General features: G+C 48.1%; 1 protein-coding gene across 1 annotated transcript in view; it reads right to left on the bottom strand.

Moving 5' to 3' along the window:
* Positions 1–291: 291 nt before the first annotated feature.
* Positions 292–23,090, bottom strand: part of LOC143806028 (uncharacterized) — a 33,388-nt gene continuing 10,589 nt past the window's right edge. The window contains exons 4-5 of the mRNA XM_077285924.1: positions 863–964; positions 292–660 (exon numbers count right to left, since the gene is read on the bottom strand). Coding sequence (XP_077142039.1) covers positions 461–660; positions 863–964 — 302 coding nt within the window. The 3' untranslated portion in view covers positions 292–460. The remainder of the gene's footprint in view (positions 661–862; positions 965–23,090) is intronic.

The raw sequence follows: 23,090 nt of genomic DNA, 5'->3' as shown, positions 1-23,090 counted from the left end.
CTATACCATCAGCACAAACACTGCACCCCTGCCGGGAGATTCATGGCCAAGCAGCTACATGCGGCCGTACATCACCAAGCACAATGACGAGCGTTGGATGTGGTGTTAAGCCGCCATTACTGGACTTTAAATTCTACAGTAGGTGAGGTAATTTCACAATTTAGGTACCAGACAATAAAATGATTGATTTTTCCATATAAATCTAAGCCTCCCTCTATACAGCGCTAAAGCGTATGTAACCACTATAGAAATAATACTAAATATATGAAAATGAATAATCTTGACAACTGGCAAAAGATAAAAATATTATTTTATTCAGGGTGCGTCGTTCTTATGATGTCTGGATAATCTGTGCAGGAATAAGGTTGTTCCTATGAACGCTATTTAAAGAGACAGACGTAAAGAAAAATCACCGACAGCAGGGCAGGTGCAGTGCGGGTGTCAGCCATTCATCTGCTTGCTACAGTTTGGATAGCCACGCTGCCACTATGGCTGCCAGGATGCCAACAGCAGGAACCTCCAGGTGTGCGGCGGAGTTGCAAAGATTGGTGCTACAGCAGGTATTCATGACCGAGATGGTCGTGCCCATCACGATGTCCGAGGTCTGAGTGCCGCACACAGTGGAGTTGGCACATCCCTGTTTATGGATTGTCTTGAGGGCTGTGGGGGAGAGAAACAAAACATGTCAGGAAGGTCTAAAAGTAACCGGCAGCTGCTCGTCTCCCGCTCGTCAGTCCTATTTCTGCGGGACCGTCCACTATAGATCTTGGGCAATCAGATGAAAAGTTTGGGGGTTTTGGCAGGTAGGGGATCAGAGGGTTGAGGCACAGCTGCACGGGGCTCAGAGGCCACAGCTACTCACCTAATTTCCCAGACTTTGTCACACAGACCTCTTTAGTTGCGCAGGTGACTTTTGAACTCAAGACACTTAAATAATCAGAGAAACGGCACTCCAGGGGGGTATCTGAGGAGACAAAAATGTCACTGGTCACGTGGCTGGTCACTTAATCTACAGAAATAACAAACACAACATTACATGTATTATGTCCTGAGATACAGCTGAATTCACAATTCAGAGCTGAAGTTTCCCAGCATGCTTTGCTTCTTCTGTGCATGATTTGCATTCAGTAAAGGGTCCTTATGTCAGGCGATATGCAGCAATGTGGTGTTGGAAAAACTAACTGTGCTCTGTATTTTTTTTTTTTCAACTATGTCATCTGTTCCTTATAACCAGCAGCAGAATAGTGAGTGCAGCTCTACTCAGATGTTGCTCGCTGTGGTAATTGTAGATGCGGTCGCTACTGATCCTGCTGTGTGCTGCTGAGAAACCACCCCCTCTCCACCCGAGGACCTGCTCTCTCTCTTACCCAGGGAGTGAGTTGGCTTCCTGGCATGAGTGAAGGAGCCAAGTCCCAGGCTTCTGTTTCCCGGACCAGGCCAGCAGGCGGCAGAAGAAACCAGCAACCGGTCTGCACAACAGAGGACTCGGGGGTGAGACGCTCCACCAGGAGTCGCAGCAATGTGTCTCCTACTCCCCCCAGGTGGGCAGAGACCCAGAGAAGCCGCAAAGCTTCCAACATGGAGGAGAAGCCTGCTAGCATGCAAGATGGCGGTCCTTCCGGAGGAAAGCTGAGTGCTCACGTAGGTGAGGCCAACCTCACTGAGGTTGGTTGGGGACTGCAGAGACCATGGGAGTCTGTGTCCACCTATGGCTCCCGGGTCATGAGCCACCTCCGTGAGTATGAAGAAGCGAGCAAGACCATCAGGAGGCTTCGGGAGGAGCTGCACTGCACAAGCGGCAAAGCTGCAGGTGCCTCCAAACTGAGGAAGAATCAGCTCCAGGCGGAGGTAAGCAGACTGAAGGTTAAAATAATGAGCTTGAAGTGAGGAAATCTTTTATTGGAGAAAAAAGTGGACAATTAAAAGAAAAACTACTTAATGAAGACCGATTCAGAGTTATGGCTGACACCAGAGAGCAAAGGCAGGTGGGGCTGTAGCCTGAGAGCCTGGTGGATGATGATGATGAGGAGGAGGAGGATGATGAGGACCAGCAGAAAGCCCCACCTAGCAGCCTGCAAAGTCACCCGCAGGCCACGTGCAGTGAGCTCCCTTCAGGACAGGCGACATTGACATCTGGGCGCTGTTCTGCTGGCTCTGGGGAAGACAGTGACAACAGCAGCCAAGGCGAGGCGCTAATGGCGGAGATCAAGCTACTGGAGTTCTCAGTGTGCCTTCAAAACTTCCATCTTGGTGACTAGGGTTGAGCGACTTTCATTTTTTTAAGATCGAGTCGGGTTTTGTGAAACCCGACTTTGTCCAGAGTCGAGTCGAGTGCAGTCGGCCGATTATCGCGAAAAGTCGGGGATCGACCGAAACACAAAACCCAATGCAAGTCAATGGGGAAGCATAGTCGGCAGTGAGTGGAGGCCAGGAAAACACCTACAGTGCCCATTTTAATGCCAAAAACATCCACTCTTGTTTCTGAAGCTTGTCAATCTTAATTAACTTTATAATAATAGTTGGGCATTGGAACTTGGGGGTCATTTTGCAAAAGTTGTGGAGGGTAGGGCTGGTTCAAGCTTTTAGTGGGCCCAGGAAACGTGGACTACGTCACGGCGGTGGAGCAGTGAGAGGTAAGTATGTCAAGTTTGCAAGTGCTGTGATCCTAAGCAAGCAGGGAGGCCCCCTCGTTGGCATTGGCACTGGCACAGGGCCCCTCAAAGTACAGCGGTGTGTTTGCACGGCGGGGGCGCCTCCCACCAGCAGCGACACTTTTGTGTACTCTGAGGGGCCCTGTGCCAGTGACGTCGCCAACGAGTATACCCCCCCCACCTGATGAAGGAACCTGCACTTTCATCTGCACCTTCCTCTTTGTCCCTCTGTAAGGTGGTATAACATGCGGGAAGGGGAACCTTACTTTCAGCAGGGTCAGATTCTGGCTGTGTAGAGTGCAAGGGGAATGTAGTGGTCTAGGTCAATGTACCAGCAGACTCATCTAGCAGTGGCTGGGGAATGGGCAGGATGAGGAGGAAACAGATATAGGGCCAAAGAATAAAGTAGGCTAAATGCAGTTCAAAATTGGTAACAGGACTAAACAGGCGGCATTGCTTTGTTGAGTGGAGTAGCAAACCCAGGAGCAGCAGACACTGTTTTAAGGGCCCAAACACACTAATAGGCCAAATGCAGTTTAATATTTGCTACTGTAGGCCAAAAGCCAGAAGGTTGAAGCTCAGCTTTATTCAGTTGAGGACAACACCAGGCAGGGGCAGACACCGTTAGTAGGCCGGAACCACCAATTTTTTAAAAAAACAGCACTTAATGAGAGCCAGAAGGTAGAAGCTCAGCTTTATTCAGTTGAGGACAAACACCAGGGAGCAGCAAACAGAGGTATTAGGCCCCATCCAGCAATTAAAAAAAAAAAAAAAAAAAAGCTTGATCAGAGCCAGAAGGTAGAAGCTCAGCTTTATTCAGTTGAGGACAACACCAGGCAGGGGCAGACACCGTTAGTAGGCCCATAACCACCTATTTTTAAAAACAGCACTTAAAGAGAGCCAGAAGGTGGAAGCTCAGCTTTGTTCAGTGGAGGACAACACCAGGCAGGGGCAGACACCGTTAGTAGGCCCATAACCACCTACTTTTAAAAACACAGCACTTAAAGAGAGCCAGAAGGTGGAAGCTCAGCTTTATTCAGTTGAGGACAACACCAGGCAGGGGCAGACACCGTTAGTAGGCCCTAAACACCAATTTTTTTTAAAAAAATAGCTTAATCAGAGCCAGAAGGTAGAAGCTCAGCTTTATTCAGTTGAGGACAACACCAGGCAGGGGCAGACACCGTTAGTAGGCCCATAACCACCTATTTTTAAAAGCACAGCACTTAAAGAGAGCAAGAAGGTGGAAGCTCAGCTTTGTTCAGTGGAGGACAACACCAGGCAGGGGCAGACACCGTTAGTAGGCCCATAACCACCTATTTTTAAAAACAGCACTTAAAGAGAGCCAGAAGGTGGAAGCTCAGCTTTGTTCAGTGGAGGACAACACCAGGCAGGGGCAGACACCGTTAGTAGGCCCATAACCACCTATTTTTAAAAACACAGCACTTAAAGAGAGCCAGAAGGTGGAAGCTCAGCTTTCTTCAGTGGAGGACAACACCAGGCAGGGGCAGACACCGTTAGTAGGCCGGAACCAACAATCTTTTAAAAAACAGCACTTAATGAGAGCCAGAAGGTAGAAGCTCAGCTTTATTCAGTTGAGGACAACACCAGGCAGGGGCAGACACCGTTAGTAGGCCCATAACCACCTATTTTTAAAAACAGCACTTAAAGAGAGCCAGAAGGTGGAAGCTCAGCTTTGTTCAGTGGAGGACAACACCAGGCAGGGGCAGACACCGTTAGTAGGCCCATAACCACCTATTTTTAAAAACACAGCACTTAAAGAGAGCCAGAAGGTGGAAGCTCAGCTTTCTTCAGTGGAGGACAACACCAGGCAGGGGCAGACACCGTTAGTAGGCCGGAACCAACAATCTTTTAAAAAACAGCACTTAATGAGAGCCAGAAGGTAGAAGCTCAGCTTTATTCAGTTGAGGACAACACCAGGCAGGGGCAGACACCGTTAGTAGGCCGGAACCACCAATCTTTTACAAAACAGCACTTAAAGAGAGCAAGAAGGTGGAAGCTCAGCTTTGTTCAGTGGAGGACAACACCAGGCAGGGGCAGACACCGTTAGTAGGCCCATAACCACCTATTTTTAAAAACAGCACTTAAAGAGAGCCAGAAGGTGGAAGCTCAGCTTTGTTCAGTGGAGGACAACACCAGGCAGGGGCAGACACCGTTAGTAGGCCCATAACCACCTATTTTTAAAAACACAGCACTTAAAGAGAGCCAGAAGGTGGAAGCTCAGCTTTCTTCAGTGGAGGACAACACCAGGCAGGGGCAGACACCGTTAGTAGGCCGGAACCAACAATCTTTTAAAAAACAGCACTTAATGAGAGCCAGAAGGTAGAAGCTCAGCTTTATTCAGTTGAGGACAACACCAGGCAGGGGCAGACACCGTTAGTAGGCCGGAACCACCAATCTTTTACAAAACAGCACTTAAAGAGAGCAAGAAGGTGGAAGCTCAGCTTTGTTCAGTGGAGGACAACACCAGGCAGGGGCAGACACCGTTAGTAGGCCCATAACCACCTATTTTTAAAAACAGCACTTAAAGAGAGCCAGAAGGTGGAAGCTCAGCTTTGTTCAGTGGAGGACAACACCAGGCAGGGGCAGACACCGTTAGTAGGCCCATAACCACCTATTTTTAAAAACACAGCACTTAAAGAGAGCCAGAAGGTGGAAGCTCAGCTTTCTTCAGTGGAGGACAACACCAGGCAGGGGCAGACACCGTTAGTAGGCCGGAACCAACAATCTTTTAAAAAACAGCACTTAATGAGAGCCAGAAGGTAGAAGCTCAGCTTTATTCAGTTGAGGACAACACCAGGCAGGGGCAGACACCGTTAGTAGGCCGGAACCACCAATTTTTTTAAAAACAGCACTTAATGAGAGCCAGAAGGTAGAAGCTCAGCTTTATTCAGTTGAGGACAAACACCAGGGAGCAGCAAACAGAGGTATTAGGCCCCATCCAGCAATTAAAAAAAAAAAAAAGCTTAATAAGAGCCAGAAGGTAGAAGCTCAGCATTATTCAGTTGAGGACAACACCAGGCAGGGGCAGACACCGTTAGTAGGCCCTAAACACCAATTTTTTTTAAAAAATAGCTTAATCAGAGCCAGAAGGTAGAAGCTCAGCTTTATTCAGTTGAGGACAACACCAGGCAGGGGCAGACACCGTTAGTAGGCCCATAACCACCTATTTTTAAAAGCACAGCACTTAAAGAGAGCAAGAAGGTGGAAGCTCAGCTTTGTTCAGTGGAGGACAACACCAGGCAGGGGCAGACACCGTTAGTAGGCCCTAAACACCAATTTTTTTTAAAAAATAGCTTAATCAGAGCCAGAAGGTAGAAGCTCAGCTTTATTCAGTTGAGGACAACACCAGGCAGGGGCAGACACCGTTAGTAGGCCCTAAACACCCATTTTTTTAAAAAAAATAGCTTAATGAGAGCCAGAAGGTAGAAGCTCAGCTTTATTCAGTTGAGGACAACACCAGGCAGGGGCAGACACCGTTAGTAGGCCCATAACCACCTATTTTTAAAAGCACAGCACTTAAAGAGAGCAAGAAGGTGGAAGCTCAGCTTTGTTCAGTGGAGGACAACACCAGGCAGGGGCAGACACCGTTAGTAGGCCCTAAACACCAATTTTTTTAAAAAAATAGCTTAATCAGAACCAGAAGGTAGAAGCTCAGCTTTATTCAGTTGAGGACAACACCAGGCAGGGGCAGACACCGTTAGTAGGCCCTAAACACCCATTTTTTTAAAAAAAATAGCTTAATGAGAGCCAGAAGGTAGAAGCTCAGCTTTATTCAGTTGAGGACAACACCAGGCAGGGGCAGACACCGTTAGTAGGCCCATAACCACCTATTTTTAAAAGCACAGCACTTAAAGAGAGCAAGAAGGTGGAAGCTCAGCTTTGTTCAGTGGAGGACAACACCAGGCAGGGGCAGACACCGTTAGTAGGCCGGAACCAACAATCTTTTAAAAAACAGCACTTAATGAGAGCCAGAAGGTAGAAGCTCAGCTTTATTCAGTTGAGGACAACACCAGGCAGGGGCAGACACCGTTAGTAGGCCCTAAACACCAATTTTTTTAAAAAAAATAGCTTAATCAGAGCCAGAAGGTAGAAGCTCAGCTTTATTCAGTTGAGGACAACACCAGGCAGGGGCAGACACCGTTAGTAGGCCCATAACCACCTATTTTTAAAAGCACAGCACTTAAAGAGAGCAAGAAGGTGGAAGCTCAGCTTTGTTCAGTGGAGGACAACACCAGGCAGGGGCAGACACCGTTAGTAGGCCCTAAACACCAATTGTTTTTAAAAAAATAACTTAATCAGAGCCAGAAGGTAGAAGCTCAGCTTTATTCAGTTGAGGACAACACCAGGCAGGGGCAGACACCGTTAGTAGGCCGGAACCAACAATCTTTTAAAAAACAGCACTTAATGAGAGCCAGTAGGTGGAAGCTCAGATTTATTCATTTGAGGACAACTTGAATTAGGGACTGCAGACAGACTTACCAGGCTGTCCCCTGTGTGGACCATGCATCCAATACATTAACCCATTGCGCCACAAAGGACACGTAACCTTCCGTGGCCATGCCTACAGGTCCATGTGTCTGTTGTCAGGTGTACCTTTGGACTCACAGATTGACAGAATGCAAGGACAATGTGGTCTTTAACATGCTGGTGGAGGGGTGGGATGGCTTTTCTCGCAAAAGAATTGTCAACTGGGTAGCTCATAGCGTGGTACAGCGTAGTCCATCATGGCTTTATTAATATTAAATAAAATAAAAAAATAGGCTCTATGCACTGTAAAATAGGTTCCAGGGGTACACGGGCAGCAGTGGTCTGGTCAGTGGAGGCCTAGTGGAAGGAGGGACCGCAGACAGGCTTCGAAGGCCTAACATAATAAAATGGGCTGGCTGTAGGCACTTTATAATTGGTTCCAGGGGTACACGGGCAGCAGTGGTCTGGTCAGTGGAGGCCTAGTGGAAGGAGGGAACGCAGACAGGCTTCGAAGGCCTAACATAATAAAATGGGCAGGCTCTATGCACTGTAAAATAGGTTCCAGGGGTACACGGGCAGCAGTGGTCTGGTCAGTGGAGGCCTAGTGGAAGGAGGGACCGCAGACAGGCTTCGAAGGCCTAACATAATAAAATGGGCTGGCTGTAGGCACTTTATAATTGGTTCCAGGGGTACACGGGCAGCAGTGGTCTGGTCAGTGGAGGCCTAGTGGAAGGAGGGACCGCAGACAGGCTTCGAAGGCCTAAGATAATAAAATGGGCAGGCTCTATGCACTGTAAAATAGGTTCCAGGGGTACACGGGCAGCAGTGGTCTGGTCAGTGGAGGCCTAGTGGAAGGAGGGACCGCAGACAGGCTTAGAAGGCCTAACATAATAAAATGGGCTGGCTGTAGGCACTTTATAATTGGTTCCAGGGGTACACGGGCAGCAGTGGTCTGGTCAGTGGAGGCCTAGTGGAAGGAGGGACTGCAGACAGGCTTCGAAGGCCTAACATAATAAAATGGGCAGGCTCTATGCACTGTAAAATAGGTTCCAGGGGTACACGGGCAGCAGTGGTCTGGTCAGTGGAGGCCTAGTGGAAGGAGGGACCGCAGACAGGCTTCGAAGGCCTAACATAATAAAATGGGCTGGCTGTAGGCACTTTATAATTGGTTCCAGGGGTACACGGGCAGCAGTGGTCTGGTCAGTGGAGGCCTAGTGGAAGGAGGGACCGCAGACAGGCTTCGAAGGCCTAACATAATAAAATGGCCAGGCTCTATGCACTGTAAAATAGGTTCCAGGGGTACACGGGCAGCAGTGGTCTGGTCAGTGGAGGCCTAGTGGAAGGAGGGACCGCAGACAGGCTTCGAAGGCCTAACATAATAAAATGGGCTGGCTGTAGGCACTTTATAATTGGTTCCAGGGGTACACGGGCAGCAGTGGTCTGGTCAACGGAGGCCGATTGTAATGAGTGTCTGCCAGTTAGTAGTCCAAAACAACAAATAAATGTGAATGTCTCGCATTAAAACAAAACAAAAACACTAAAGGGTGCAATCATTAGGTTCAGGGGTGGGATCCTCTGCGTTGTTTCAGACCTACTAATTTAGCGCAAAGTATTTACTGTGGTAAATAGAGGACACTGCCCCTGACTATGTTAAGTACCATCATACATGTCAACACAATGGTATTGTCAGTGGCAGGTATGGAAGGATGTCAGCGCATAGACTAAACATTGGTGGAAGTGTGAGAGATAACTGTGGAAGTGGTAGAGCAATGTTTGACCTGGGGGTGGGTGAACTCTCTTGTGGCCGGCGGTACAGGCCCAGGGCCCCTCATGTTACAACAGTGTGTCTGACGTTGCGTGCGCACCACCACCGACAGAGACACTTTATTGTACTATGAGGGACCCAGTAGCAATGCCGTCGACCAAAAGCGAGCACACCCACCTCTTCAGACAAACAACAGTCTCACGGGTGCTTGCGCCAAGTCGCGATACCACGGCCCCGTGTGGGGAGTTTGGCCATTTAGGGAGGTGTAAACATGTCGTATGCTGGACAATCAGCTGCAGCAAATTAGACATTAGAAAAGTAATTCACAGTAGTCCACAGGCAAGAGCTTTTCATAGGAAAGCTAGGTGTCGGCCGGGCAAGGTGGGGCAAAAGATTTCTAAATCCAGTTGTGGTTCATTTTAATGAATGTTAGATCATCAACATTTTGGGTAGCCAGACGAGTCCTTTTTTCGGTTAATATTGAACCTGCAGCACTGAATACTCTTTCTGATAGGACACTAGCTGCCGGGCAAGCAAGCTCCTGCAATGCATATTCTGCCAATTCTGGCCAGGTGTCTAATTTTGATGCCCAGTAATCAAATGGGAATGACGGTTGAGGGAGAACATCGATAAGGGATGAAAAATAGTTAGTAACCATACTGGACAAATGTTGTCTCCTGTCACTTTCAATTGATGCAGCAGTACCTGTCCTGTCTGCGGTCATAGCAAAATGACTTCACAACCTGGTCAGAAAACCCCTCTGTCCAACGCCACTTCTGATGTGTGCACCCCTAACACTCCTAGTCTGCTGGCCCCTGGAGCTCGTGTGAGAACGATCACGTGCGCTGTGTGCTGGGAATGCCTGAAGCAAACGGTCAACAAGAGTTGATTGTTTGGTTGCTAATATTAGTTCCAAGTTCTCATGTGGCATAATATTTTGCAATTTGCCTTTATAGCGTGGATCAAGGAGGCAGGCCAACCAGTAATCGTCATCGTTCATCATTTTTGTAATGCGTGTGTCCCTTTTTAGGATACGTAAGGCATAATCCGCCATGTGGGCCAAAGTTCCAGTTGTCAAATCTCCGGTTGTGATTGGTTGAGGGGCAGTTTCAGGCAAATCTACGTCCCTTGTGTCCCTCAAAAAAACAGAACCCGGCCTTGCCACGCAACCAATTTCTAGTGCCCCCGGGAAAGCTTCCTCATTAAAAATATACTCATCCCCATCATCCTCCTCGTCCTCCACCTCCTCTTCGCCCGCTACCTCGTCCTGTACACTGCCCTGACCAGACAATGGCTGACTGTCATCAAGGCTTTCCTCTTCCTTTGGTGCAGACGCCTGATCCTTTATGTGCGTCAAACTTTGCATCAGCAGACACATTAGGGGGATGCTCATGCTTATTATGGCGTTGTCTGCACTAACCAGCCGTGTGCATTCCTCAAAACACTGAAGGACTTGACACATGTCTTGTATCTTCGACCACTGCACACCAGACAACTCCATGTCTGCCATCCTACTGCCTGCCCGTATATGTGTATCCTCCCACAAAAACATAAGAGCCCGCCTCTGTTGGCACAGTCTCTGAAGCATGTGCAGTGTTGAGTTCCACCTTGTTGCAACGTCTATGATTAGGCGATGCTGGGGAAGGTTCAAAGACCGCTGATAGGTCTGCATACGGCTGGAGTGTACAGGCGAACGTCGGATATGTGAGCAAAGTCCACGCACTTTGAGGAGCAGGTCGGAGAACCCAGGATAAGTTTTCAATAAGCACTGCACCACCAGGTATAAGGTGTGAGCCAGGCAAGGAATGTGTTTCAGTTGGGAAAGGGAGATGGCAGCCATGAAATTCCTTCCGTTATCACTCACTACCTTGCCTGCCTCAAGATCTACTGTGCCCAGCCACGACTGCGTTTCTTGTTGCAAGAACTCGGACAGAACTTCCGCGGTGTGTCTGTTGTCGCCCAAACACTTCATAGCCAATACAGCCTGCTGACGCTTGCCAGTAGCTGGCCCATAATGGGACAACTGGTGTGCAACAGTGTCATCTGCCGATGGAGTGGTTGGCCGACTGCGGTCTGTGGAAGAGCTGTCGCTTCTGCAGGAGGACGAGGAGGAGGAGGAGGGGGTGCGAACGCCTACAGCCAACTGTTTCCTAGACCGTGGGCTAGGCACAACTGTCCCGAAATTGATGTCCCCTGTGGACCCTGCATCCACCACATTCACCCAGTGTGCCGTGATGGACACATAACGTCCCTGGCCATGCCTACTGGTCCATGCATCTGTAGTCAGGTGCACCTTTGTACTCACAGATTGCCTGAGTGCATGGACGATGCGCTGTTTAACATGCTGGTGCAGGGCTGGGATGGCTTTTCTGGAAAAAAAGTGTCGACTGGGTAGCTCGTATCGTGGTTCAGCGTACTCCATCAGGGCTTTGAAAGCTTCGCTTTCAACTAACCGGTAGGGCATCATCTCTAACGAGATTAGTCTAGCTATGTGGGCGTTAAAACCCTGTGTACGCGGATGCGAGGATAAGTACTTCCTTTTTCTAACCAGAGTCTCATGTAGGGTGAGCTGGACTGGAGAGCTGGAGATCGTGGAACTTTCGGGTGTGCCGGTGGACATGGCAGACTGAGACGGTTGGAGACGGTATTGTTTCCGCCGGTGCCCTTGATGCAATATTTCCTCCTACAAAACTGGTGATTCCCTGACCCTGACTGCTTTTGGCTGGCAAAGAAACCTGCACAGATACTGCCGGTGGTGCGGAAAATGGTGGCCTTACAGTGACGGAAGGGATGTTGCGTTGCTGACTAGCTTCATTGGCCGAGGGTGCTACAACCTTAAGGGACGTTTGGTAGTTAGTCCAGGCTTGAAAATGCATGGTGGTTAAGTGTCTATGCATGCAACTAGTATTGAGACTTTTCAGATTCTGACCTCTGCTTAAGCTAGTTGAACATTTTTGACAGATGACTTTGCGCTGATCAATTGGATGTTGTTCAAAAAAATGCCAGACTGCACTCTTCCTAGCATCGGATCCCTTTTCAGGGATTGCAGACTGAGCTTTAACCGGATGGCCACACTGTCCTCCAACAGGTTTTGGCTTTGACACGCGTTTTGGCCCAGATACGGGACCGGCAGATGGAACCTGTTGCGATGTTGATGCCTGCTGCGGCCCCTCCTCCACCTCCGCTTCTGACCTACTGCCGCCTGCACCCTGTTCCCCCAATGGCTGCCAATTGGGGTCAACAACTGGGTCATCTATTACCTCCTCTTCTATCTCGTGTGCAACTTCGTCTGTGTCACCGTGTCGGTCGGTGGTATAGCGTTCGTGGCGGGGCAACATAGTCTCATCAGGGTCTGATTGTGGATCAGTACCCTGAGAGGGCAATGTTGTGGTCTGAGTCAAAGGAGCAGCATAGTACTCTGGCTGTGGCTGTGCATCAGTGCACTCCATGTCAGAATCTACTTGTAATGGGCATGGCCTGTTAAGTGTTTCACTTTCTAAGCCAGGGACGGTATGTGTAAAGAGCTCCATGGAGTGACTCGTTGTGTCGCCTGCTGCATCCTTCTCTCGTGTTGTTGTTTTTGCTGAAGAGGACAAGGAAGCGACTTGTCCCTGACCGTGAACATCCACAAGCGACGCGCTGTTTTTACATTTACCAGTTTCAGAAGAGGAGGCAAAAGAGCTAGAGGCTGAGTCTGCAAGGTAAGCCAAAACTTGCTGTTGCTGCTCTGGCTTTAAAAGCGGTTTTCCTACTCCCAGAAAAGAGAGCGTTCGAGGCCTTGTGTAGCCAGACGACGAACCTGGCTCCACAGCTCCAGACTTAGGTGGAATATTTTTATCCCCACGACCACCTGATGCTCCACTACCACTACCATCATTACCAGCCGACAATGAATGCCCACGGCCACGACCTCTTGCACCAGACTTCCTCATTGTTTTAAAAACTTAACCAAAGTAACTTTATTTGTTGCTGTCAAACAACTTACACGGTGAGCTATAACTTCAGTATGATTTCAATATCCCTTTACAGGTTGGTGAGACCACAAGGAAAATCAGGCCCAATGTTACACACTCTGTTTTCTGTGGCACCAAATCACAGAGATGCCACAGACGCAGGACTGTCACTCAAGCACAAATGTCAATATTAATCTCCCACCTATTTTTTTTTTTTTTTCAGGGAGACTTTAGAAACCAAATAAGATAAAATGATTTTTTCAGAGAGACTTTAGAAACCAAATAAGATAAAATGATTTTTTCAGGGACAATTTAGAAACCAAATAATAAAAAAAAAGGCTTTCTATGGCCCACTGAGTGAGAGATGGCACACACAGGAGTCAGGAGTGGCACACAAGCCCTGAGGCCAATATTTTTCTCCCACTGATTGATGTAGTGATTTTTTTTCAGGTAGATTTTAGAACCCAAATCAAGCAAAAAAATAAATAGGCTTTCTATGGCCCACTGAGTGAGAGATGGCACACACAGGAGTCAGGAGTGGCACACAAGCCCTGAGGCCAATATTTTTCTCCCACTGATTTATGTAGTGATTTTTTTTCAGGTAGATTTTAGAACCCAAATCAAGCAAAAAAATAAATAGGCTTTCTATGGCCCACTGAGTGAGAGATGGCACACACAGGAGTCAGGAGTGGCACACAAGCCCTGAGGCCAATATTTTTCTCCCACTGATTGATGTAGTGATTTTTTTTCAGGTAGATTTTAGAACCCAAATCAAGCAAAAAAATAAATAGGCTTTCTATGGCCCACTGAGTGAGAGATGGCACACACAGGAGTCAGGAGTGGCACACAAGCCCTGAGGCCAATATTTTTCTCCCACTGATTGATGTAGTGATTTTTTTTCAGGTAGATTTTAGAACCCAAATCAAGCAAAAAAATAAATAGGCTTTCTATGGCCCACTGAGTGAGAGATGGCACACACAGGAGTCAGGAGTGGCACACAAGCCCTGAGGCCAATATTTTTCTCCCACTGATTGATGTAGTGATTTTTTTTCAGGTAGATTTTAGAACCCAAATCAAGCAAAAAAATAAATAGGCTTTCTATGGCCCACTGAGTGAGAGATGGCACACACAGGAGTCAGGAGTGGCACACAAGCCCTGAGGCCAATATTTTTCTCCCACTGATTGATGTAGTGATTTTTTTTCAGGTAGATTTTAGATCCCAAATCAAGCAAAAAAATAAATAGGCTTTCTATGGCCCACACAGGAGTCAGGAGTGGCACACAAGCCCTGAGGCCAATATTTTTCTCCCACTGATTGATGTAGTGATTTTTTTTCAGGTAGATTTTAGAACCCAAATCAAGCAAAAAAATAAATAGGCTTTCTATGGCCCACTGAGTGAGAGATGGCACACACAGGAGTCAGGAGTGGCACACAAGCCCTGAGGCCAATATTTTTCTCCCACTGATTGATGTAGTGATTTTTTTTCAGGTAGATTTTAGAACCCAAATCAAGCAAAAAAATAAATAGGCTTTCTATGGCCCACTGAGTGAGAGATAGCACACACAGGAGTCAGGAGTGGCACACAAGCCCTGAGGCCAATATTTTTCTCCCACTGATTGATGTAGTGATTTTTTTTCAGGTAGATTTTAGAACCCAAATCAAGCAAAAAAATAAATAGGCTTTCTATGGCCCACTGAGTGAGAGATGGCACACACAGGAGTCAGGAGTGGCACACAAGCCCTGAGGCCAATATTTTTCTCCCACTGATTGATGTAGTGATTTTTTTTCAGGTAGATTTTAGAACCCAAATCAAGCAAAAAAATAAATAGGCTTTCTATGGCCCACTGAGTGAGAGATGGCACACACAGGGGTCAGGAGTGGCACACAAGCCCTGAGGCCAATATTTTTCTCCCACTGATTGATGTAGTGATTTTTTTTCAGGTAGATTTTAGAACCCAAATCAAGCAAAAAAATAAATAGGCTTTCTATGGCCCACTGAGTGAGAGATGGCACACACAGGAGTCAGGAGTGGCACACAAGCCCTGAGGCCAATATTTTTCTCCCACTGATTGATGTAGTGATTTTTTTTCAGGTAGATTTTAGAACCCAAATCAAGCAAAAAAATAAATAGGCTTTCTATGGCCCACTGAGTGAGAGATGGCACACACAGGGATGGCACTCTAGCAGAAATGCCAATCTTAATCTCCCACAAAAAAAAAAAACAGGGACTGTCCTACAATTACTATCTCCCTGCAGTAATCTCAGCCAGGTATGGCAGGCAGCAATAAGGAGTGGACTGATGCACAAATTAAATAAAAAGTGTGGACAAACAAAAAAGATAGCTGTGCAGAAACGAAGGAACAAGAGGATTTGTGCTTTGAAAAAAGCAGTTGGTTTGCACAGCGGCGTACACACACAGCAATGCAGCTATCAGGGAGCCTTCTAGGGCAGCCCAATGAGCTACAGCGCTGAGGAAAAAAAAAAAAAATGTAGCTTCCACTGTCCCTGCACACCGAAGGTGGTGTTGGACAGTGGAAATCGCTACAGCACAAGCGGTTTGGTGGTTAATGGACCCTGCCTAACGCTATCCCTGCTTCTGACGAAGCGGCAGCAACCTCTCCCTAAGCTCAGATCAGCAGCAGTGAGATGGCGGTCGGCGGGAACGCCCCTTTATAGCCCCTGTGACGCCGCAGACAGCAAGCTAATCACTGCAATGCCCTTCTCTAAGATGGTGGGGACCAGGACCTATGTCATCACGCTGCCCACACTCTGCGTTCACCTTCATTGGCTGAGAAATGGCGCTTTTCGCGTCATTGAAACGCGACTTTGGCGCGAAAGTCGCGTACCGCATGGCCGACCCCGCACAGGGGTCGGATCGGGTTTCATGAAACCCGACTTTGCCAAAAGTCGGCGACTTTTGAAAATGAACGACCCGTTTCGCTCAACCCTATTGGTGACGATTTAGGCTTCTTTCACATTTCCTTCGGCAATGTCCCTTCCTAATGCGTCGGGAAGACGTGCCGACGGATGTCGATAAAATAGTGATATAACGGAGGGAACGCATCCAGAGTTATGACAGATGGGTCAGCTGAGCTTTATGTAGATATGGGACTTGGTATTCAGGGTCGAGAGAGAGAAAGAGAGAGAGAGAGAGACTTTTTCCCGGACTTCAAATCTGTCCGGGCATGCTCAGAGGGAAAAAACGTGATACGTCGCTGGATTCCTGTGTGTGACGGTCAGCGACGGATCCTGCGCCCATAGGCTTCCATTATAGCCGACGACGGACAGCACATTACCCATCACTGAACGATTTTCCGACGTGCAGAAAAAACGTTCCTCTGAACGTTTTCCCTCCACGATGGACCGCTATTTTCCGACGGTTCCAGTGCACGATGGATGAAATGGATGGCCATCCGTCCAAATCCGTCACTAATACAAGTCTATGGGAAAATGCAGGATTCTGCAAATTTTTTTGCATTTTCAAAAATCGACGGGTTTTGACGTGAGACAAAAGACGGAAGTGTGAAAGAGGCCTTACCAGAGGAGGCACCTGGGGGCCAGAAGAAAAAGGCAAAGACCACCAAGCCAAAGCTGCATGAAGCCATAAGCTATGTGTGTGCCCCCCTCCCTGTACTCCCTGAGATGGCTGCAGGGTCAACTCACTGTATAAGCCCCGTTTCCCAGCTCAGCATGGGTTCTGCTTTGGATCTGGTGCAAAGGAGCGGGGAGATTACAAAGCAACGTAGTGAGGCACAGATCTCCGTCTCTGCTTGTAGTAGTGGGGACATAGCAGCAGGTGCATCAGCTGAGAGGCTGGACAGTGAGGGCGGCCCAGCATCGGGCGTACGATCAGGCCAGTTAACTGTGGTGCGCTCCTCAGTGGAAGGGGGGAGTGGCCCAGTGTCGGGGGCAGCCCGGTAGCCTCGGCGCCCCTGAATGCTGTTGCCGCTGATCACTTAGTTGAGTAACGGCAGCAGTGTGAGTGGGTTTCCGGGTCTGGGAGTTCCAGTCCTCAAAAGTCCTGCTCTGTGTTGGTGCCGCTGGTCAGCAAGATCCAGATATAAAGGATCAGTGGCGCCTCACAGTGGCAAAAAATCAATTTTTGTCTAGGGGTGTGGTTGCTCGTTTGGTGGAGGGTGAGGGGGGTTATGGAGGTGGGTAATAGTGATACTGTTGGTGTGGATGTGGTCACTGGTCCGCTTGCCCCACCAGTGGTGGCAGAACCCATCAGGGTCACCTCCGGGGGAAATTGAGCGCACTCATCGTCTCTGGGCTCTGGCGATGGCATGTTGCAGCAGCATCTCCTGGAGGCTCTAAATAAGGGGAGAGATCACTAATGGTAGAGGGTTGAGAGGATGATCTATCCTTCTAGATAGAGAGGCATGGCCTTGGGGCCTTCCGAGAGCAAAGAGGGGGGATACAGTGTGGTCCCTCCCAACAGCTGAGCCGGGTAGTATACTTAGAAATGTGGTCTGTCTTCGGTGGAGGGGCAGTGATGCCTGTCCTCCAAGGTCTAAGGTTGTGGAGCTCCTGCTGAGGATGAGTTTCAAGGTGATTGACATCTGCGCCTTGATACATGCCTATTCCATGCCTGAGTTTGATGTCAGCTTTGTTCGGCAAGAGGGGCTTGAGCTCTTCTGATCGAATTATGAATTGGCAAAATGTGAGCCCGGCTGGCGAGACTTTGCCGTTTAGGGGATGTCTCGCCAAAACCAAGTCAAGAAAGTTACCGTGATGACTTGTAACAAGTCGCTTTCTTGTTATGACATCATGAAGTGGCTTGGCCGATATGGAGAGGTGGTGGAGACGCCAAAGAAAAACCATGATGAGTTTCGTATATCTGGTCAGGGGCCTGGATCTGGGCCTATGATTATGGACATAAAGTCTGAAATGCGTCAGGCGTGTGGGGGATGTTTATCCCTTGACATTCTATGACATGTATGTTTTAAACTTTTTACAAACCATGGATTAAATAAAAGACAAAATTTGAATTTTTATGGATATCACCTGGTGCTGGTTTTTCCTTTTTTGCCTGCATTTACAAGTGGACTCCAGCCACATTGAACCTGGCACCCGTGGTCCTGTGATATTCTGGTGACCACTGTGAAAATCCTTTTTCCCCCTTCTCCCATGTTAATTTAGGGGCCTGGATGTTTATGGTAAAACTTAAAACATACCATCTTCTGCTTTCCTGGGTAGGGATCGTATCCTGGTCTTCTACCAGGGGCAACCGAAGCTCTGTCACAGGTGCGGCGACCCCACACATTTCAGTGCAAACTGCACTGTGCAGAAATGTGCATTGTGTGGGGATATCGGCCATCTTGCAGCATCTTGTGTGGAGATTAGGTGCCAACTGTGTGGTGAGTTAGGTCACCCATTCAGCTGTTGTCCTTGCTCCTTCGCTAATGCAGTCGTGACCCCGGTGCGAGAAAGCTGTGAGGCTGATTCTGCTGGGGAAGGGACTAGCAGCTGAGGGGCCAAGGAGGAAAAGCAATAAAAAGACGCCTGCCCAGCTGAGGTGTCTAGACAAGCGCAGACAGGATAGGAAGCTGGGCGAGCCTCGGGCTACTGGGGCGGCCCCTGTCCTGGACGCCAGTCTTGCTGCTGAGGCCCTAAGGGATGATGAGTTGGATGAGGAGGTCAGGAGGATCCACAGGGAGGAAAGCGCAACTGCCTCCGAGTCCTCCCATTATGAAAGTATGGATGAGGATAATAGGCAGTGGCTAGAGGAGAAGCGTAAGCTCAGCACCAAAAAGAAGAGAAAGAAGAGAGATAAAACATCTTCTCCTGCTTTGACCAAGGTACCTAAGAAAGGAAAAACTGACTCCCCTCTGGTTGGTCTTTCTAACCGGTTCCAAGCCCTTGAGAACATCTCTTCCTCTGAGGAGGAAGCTGAGGTTGAGGTTCTGGCTTTGGCGAGGCTTATAGGGGGTGCCGAGTCTCCTTCTTCTGGAAATGTAAGGTCCTTGGAGGGAGGGACTGGCCCAGAGTCCGGAGACGAGGACGATAAAAAGAAAAAACACATGGGAATGGATACCTCTATGTCATTAAAGAGGGGGAAAGATTCCTTCTCTGAGGGAGAGGATAAGGGGAGTGGGAAGAAGAAAGCCATCTAACTCAATCACCAATGACGGCAGTACCCACTCCTTTGATGCTGGCGTCCATTAATGTCACCAGCATAAAGTCAAATACAGATAGATTAGCGGCCTTAGATTTTTTCAGCCGGGTTGAAGCTGACATTTTCTTTTTGCAAGAGACCAGGCTGCCAAACATGGCAGACGTATTTAAAGCTAAGAGGGAGTGGAGACTCAGGCCCTCCTATTGGTCTCTTGCGGCCAAGCCGTATAGCGGAGTGGCGGTCCTTTTTACTGCATCGGTGGAATGCTGACAGGTTATTGAGTTAGAAATCGGCAGGTGCCTGATCTTAGATGTCCTCATGAAAGGACAAAAGCTCCGGCTCATTATCATCTATGGTCCCCAATCTAAGTGGGACCGGAAGTGCCTCTTTATTATTATCTAGCCCTACCTTTTTACAAGTCGGCAGGTTGTCTTTGGAGGGGACTTTAATACTGCCACGAGGCCCCGAGATAGAGGAGGTTCCAGAGACAAGCTGACTTATGATAGCGTCACCCTTAATAGTATAGCTAGTGAGGCTTGCCTGGTGGATGTCCACATTCGGCACACCCCAGGCCACGAGGGATTCACCTATCATAGAGGTAACTGTACGTTCAGAAGAGATAGGTTTTATTTAAAGGAGATTGACATAAAAGAGAAAGGAGTACCAGATCACCCATGATAGTTAAAATATAATATTTATTATGAATAATTCTAAAATCATGTAACATACACTATACAAAATAGTATAAAATATATATATTTATGGACAAATACATAAAATTGTGAAGGACACAGACAAAAACCAACCACATTACATAGTGTACACAAGATCCTATATATCTGGTAGTGCATATAGCAACATATAACGCTAGTCAAAGGGAGAGATCCAGGGAAAACCACATAGATCACCACAATTGTGGTCCAAGAATAAGTATCCCAAACTCAGTGTACTATGTGCCAATCAAATATACAAATATCTCACCCAGATGGATCCGTGTATGTGGTCAGACGTGGGGCTACTGAGTTTGGGATACTTATTCTTGGACCACAATTGTGGTGATCTATGTGGTTTTCCCTGGATCTCTCCCTTTGACTAGCGTTATATGTTGCTATATGCACTACCAGATATATAGGATCTTGTGTACACTATGTAATGTGGTTGGTTTTTGTCTGTGTCCTTCACAATTTTATGTATTTGTCCATAAATATATATATTTTATACTATTTTGTATAGTGTATGTTACATGATTTTAGAATTATTCATAATAAATATTATATTTTAACTATCATGGGTGATCTGGTACTCCTTTCTCTTTTATGTCAATATCCTTTCTGGAGTATGTGTTGTGCCTGTTTTTGACAGTGCTGATTTTTTATCAAGATTTCTGGGTTTTTTATTTATTTAAAGGAGGAAGCTGCCTTTTCTGCAGTGTCTGTTGTTGAGGGGGAGTTCTGCGACCACTGCTTAATTTTGTTTTCTCTGGATGTTACAGAGACCCCCTGGATGGGAAGAGGCTTTTGGAAGCTCAATTCATCTCTCTTGGAAGAAATGGAGATAAGACAGTCCTTTGAGGATTTTCTTCAGAGCCGGGTACCCTTACAGGATCTTTGCAGTAGTAAGTCAGAGAGCCTCAGGGCCTCGTGGCAGTATTGAAGTCCCCTCAGGGACCGCCTGTATCAGGGTCTGAGGAGGAAACTCGAGCATCTTGTCTCAACTGGAGGTAGCCTCGAGTAGATCTCCAGAGTGAAATCTTTGCTTATGAGGTGTCAGTACGATAGACATGCATCTTTGGTTTTTGAGAGAGATTACGGGAAGTACCGCTTGCCTGACCCATACAGAAACTGCAAGATGTCAGTGAATAGTAAAGTAGTTACAGGACTGGTCGATGCTACGGGGTCCCAGAGGCGATCCAAATCAGGGACCCTGGAGGTTGTCAGATCCTTCTACTCGCACCTCTTGTGGAAGAGGGATCTTGATTGGTATGAGATGTCGGCTTTCCTGGCTGAAGCCATCCCCGAACCAAGGGTAGACCCCTCGCTTGACGTTTTGACAGAGCTGATAAGTGAAGAGGAAGTTAAGTTGGCGATTGAAGGGCTTGCCCCCCCAAAAAACTGCCTGGTCCAGATGGCTTAACATCTAAATTCTATAAGACCTTTAAGGACACTTTGGTTCCCCTCTTGACTGAGGTATTCAATGAGTGTTTTTCCTCAGGCACTCTGCCAAAGTCAAAGAGGAGGTCTGCCCTGATCATCTTGTCAAAGGGTAAGGACCCATCTTGCATTGAGAATTGGCATCCCATAGCGCTTCTCAATGCAGACAGGAAGGTTCTGGCAAAGGTGCTGTTTAATCGGCTGGTGAAATTTGCACCCCGACTCCTTTTGGAGGCCCAGCATTGCTCTGTTCTAAGCCACAGCACATTTAGTGCTGTGCTCTGTGTCCAAGAGGCAGTGGAGCACGGTAGGGCTGGTCACTGGAAAGGGTATATACTGTCACTGGACCAGGCAAAAGCGTTTGATCGGGTTATGTCATGATCCTATGGTAGGTCTTTGACTGACGTGATAGGGGTTAATCATTGTGGCCTCTCTCTGGATCTAGGAGGGCTTTTTATAGCCTCGGTTAGCTCGAATCCTTGTCAGTTATACTCCTGCCCTCGGCTGAGTTAGTTGACCCTGGTGTATTTGTGTGCTTGTGCCTTGTGCCTGCTCTGGGAGAGTATATCCTGTTGCTGACCCAATTTGTCCCCCACATTGCTCTTGCCTGTCAATTTGGTACTGTTCTGTTGGTTCTATGGTTGATTGACTCTGGCTTGATCCTTGACTACCCTTCTGTCTCTGCCCTTGGTACCTGTATTACCCGCTCGGTTTTCTGACTTCTGCCTGTACCGGTTTATCCCTCTATGAGTGTGTTTGTTGGCTTTCTCACTTCTTACCTTTCCCGTTAGACTCCGCTGCGCTCCGTTCAGCTATCCATGAGATCCCGTGGCTGGCCCCGCCTCGGCCCCTCCCTCTGCGGTCACAGGTCGCAGGCCCTGCGTGTCAGCGGGGCAGGTTACCTCGTCGGCCACACTGTCAGTTACAGGTTAATCACGAGTACCTCTGGTCCTTCCTTCTGAGATATGGCCTGTCGGGGGGTTTGTTGATTGGCTTAAGACCTTGTACAGTGGGGCAGAGCGTGTCCCTCTTGTGAATGGTTGGATTGGCAGCTCTTTTGAGGTTGGGTCCGGTGTTTGCCAGGGTTGTCCCTTGAGCCCGCTGCTGTACGTGTTTGCGATTGACCCACTTCTTAGGAGAGTGGAGCGTGGACCGTTGGCCGGGTTCGGGATGGATCGGGCAGCATCGGAAGCCATTCTGAGGGTGGTGGCGTATGCCGATGATGTCACTGTTTTTGTTTCTTTTCACGAGGAGGCAGGATGATTGATGTCAGAGGTAGATTGCTACTCGGAGGCATCCGGATCCCAGATCAACCGGGATAAGTGTGAGAGTCTCTGGCTGGGAGGAGGAGATCCTTGTTTTGATCTCCCTGACACCCTTCCAGGACCCAAAGTCTCAGCAAAAGTCCTTGGCATCGAATTTGGCCAGGGGAATTACCCCAAACAAAATTGGGACAGCAGGCTAGAGATCGCCACTCAGAAGGTGAACCAATGGAAGGGTTGGTCTTTGACCCTAAGGGAAAGGGTAAACTTGATCAAAACTTACCTGCTCCCTTTACTGATTTATCTGGGCAGTGACTGCATCTTGCCGGAGCCTCTCTGGACTCGGGTCTACAGTTTGTTCTTCCAACTGTTATGGGGAAATAGACTGAACCTGGTCAAGAGGGAGGTTACTTAACGTACGAGGAGACTAGAAGGGTTGGGTATGGTCAACCCTGTGGTATTCCTTGTGGATACATTCATTTTGATCAATATTGCAAACCTCTGGAAAGAGAGGGTTCCTCCCTGAGTATTCTCCTGTAGGGGATGGTTTCAGCCTTTCTTCCAGGAATGGGAGACTAGAGGGCAAGTGAAGGATCTTCGCACACTGCATTGACATTTTCCGGCTTACGCTACCTTGGTTCTGAAGGTAATTCACAGGTGGGGTCTGAGAATGTGGGAGATCAGGACTCTGCCAAGGAAACTA

The sequence above is a fragment of the Ranitomeya variabilis genome, chromosome 2 (genome assembly GCF_051348905.1).
Source record: "Ranitomeya variabilis isolate aRanVar5 chromosome 2, aRanVar5.hap1, whole genome shotgun sequence".
NCBI classification, from domain to species: domain Eukaryota; kingdom Metazoa; phylum Chordata; class Amphibia; order Anura; family Dendrobatidae; genus Ranitomeya; species Ranitomeya variabilis.
Note: the sequence above shows the minus strand (reverse complement) of the source record. Positions and strands in the feature narration are given on the sequence as shown.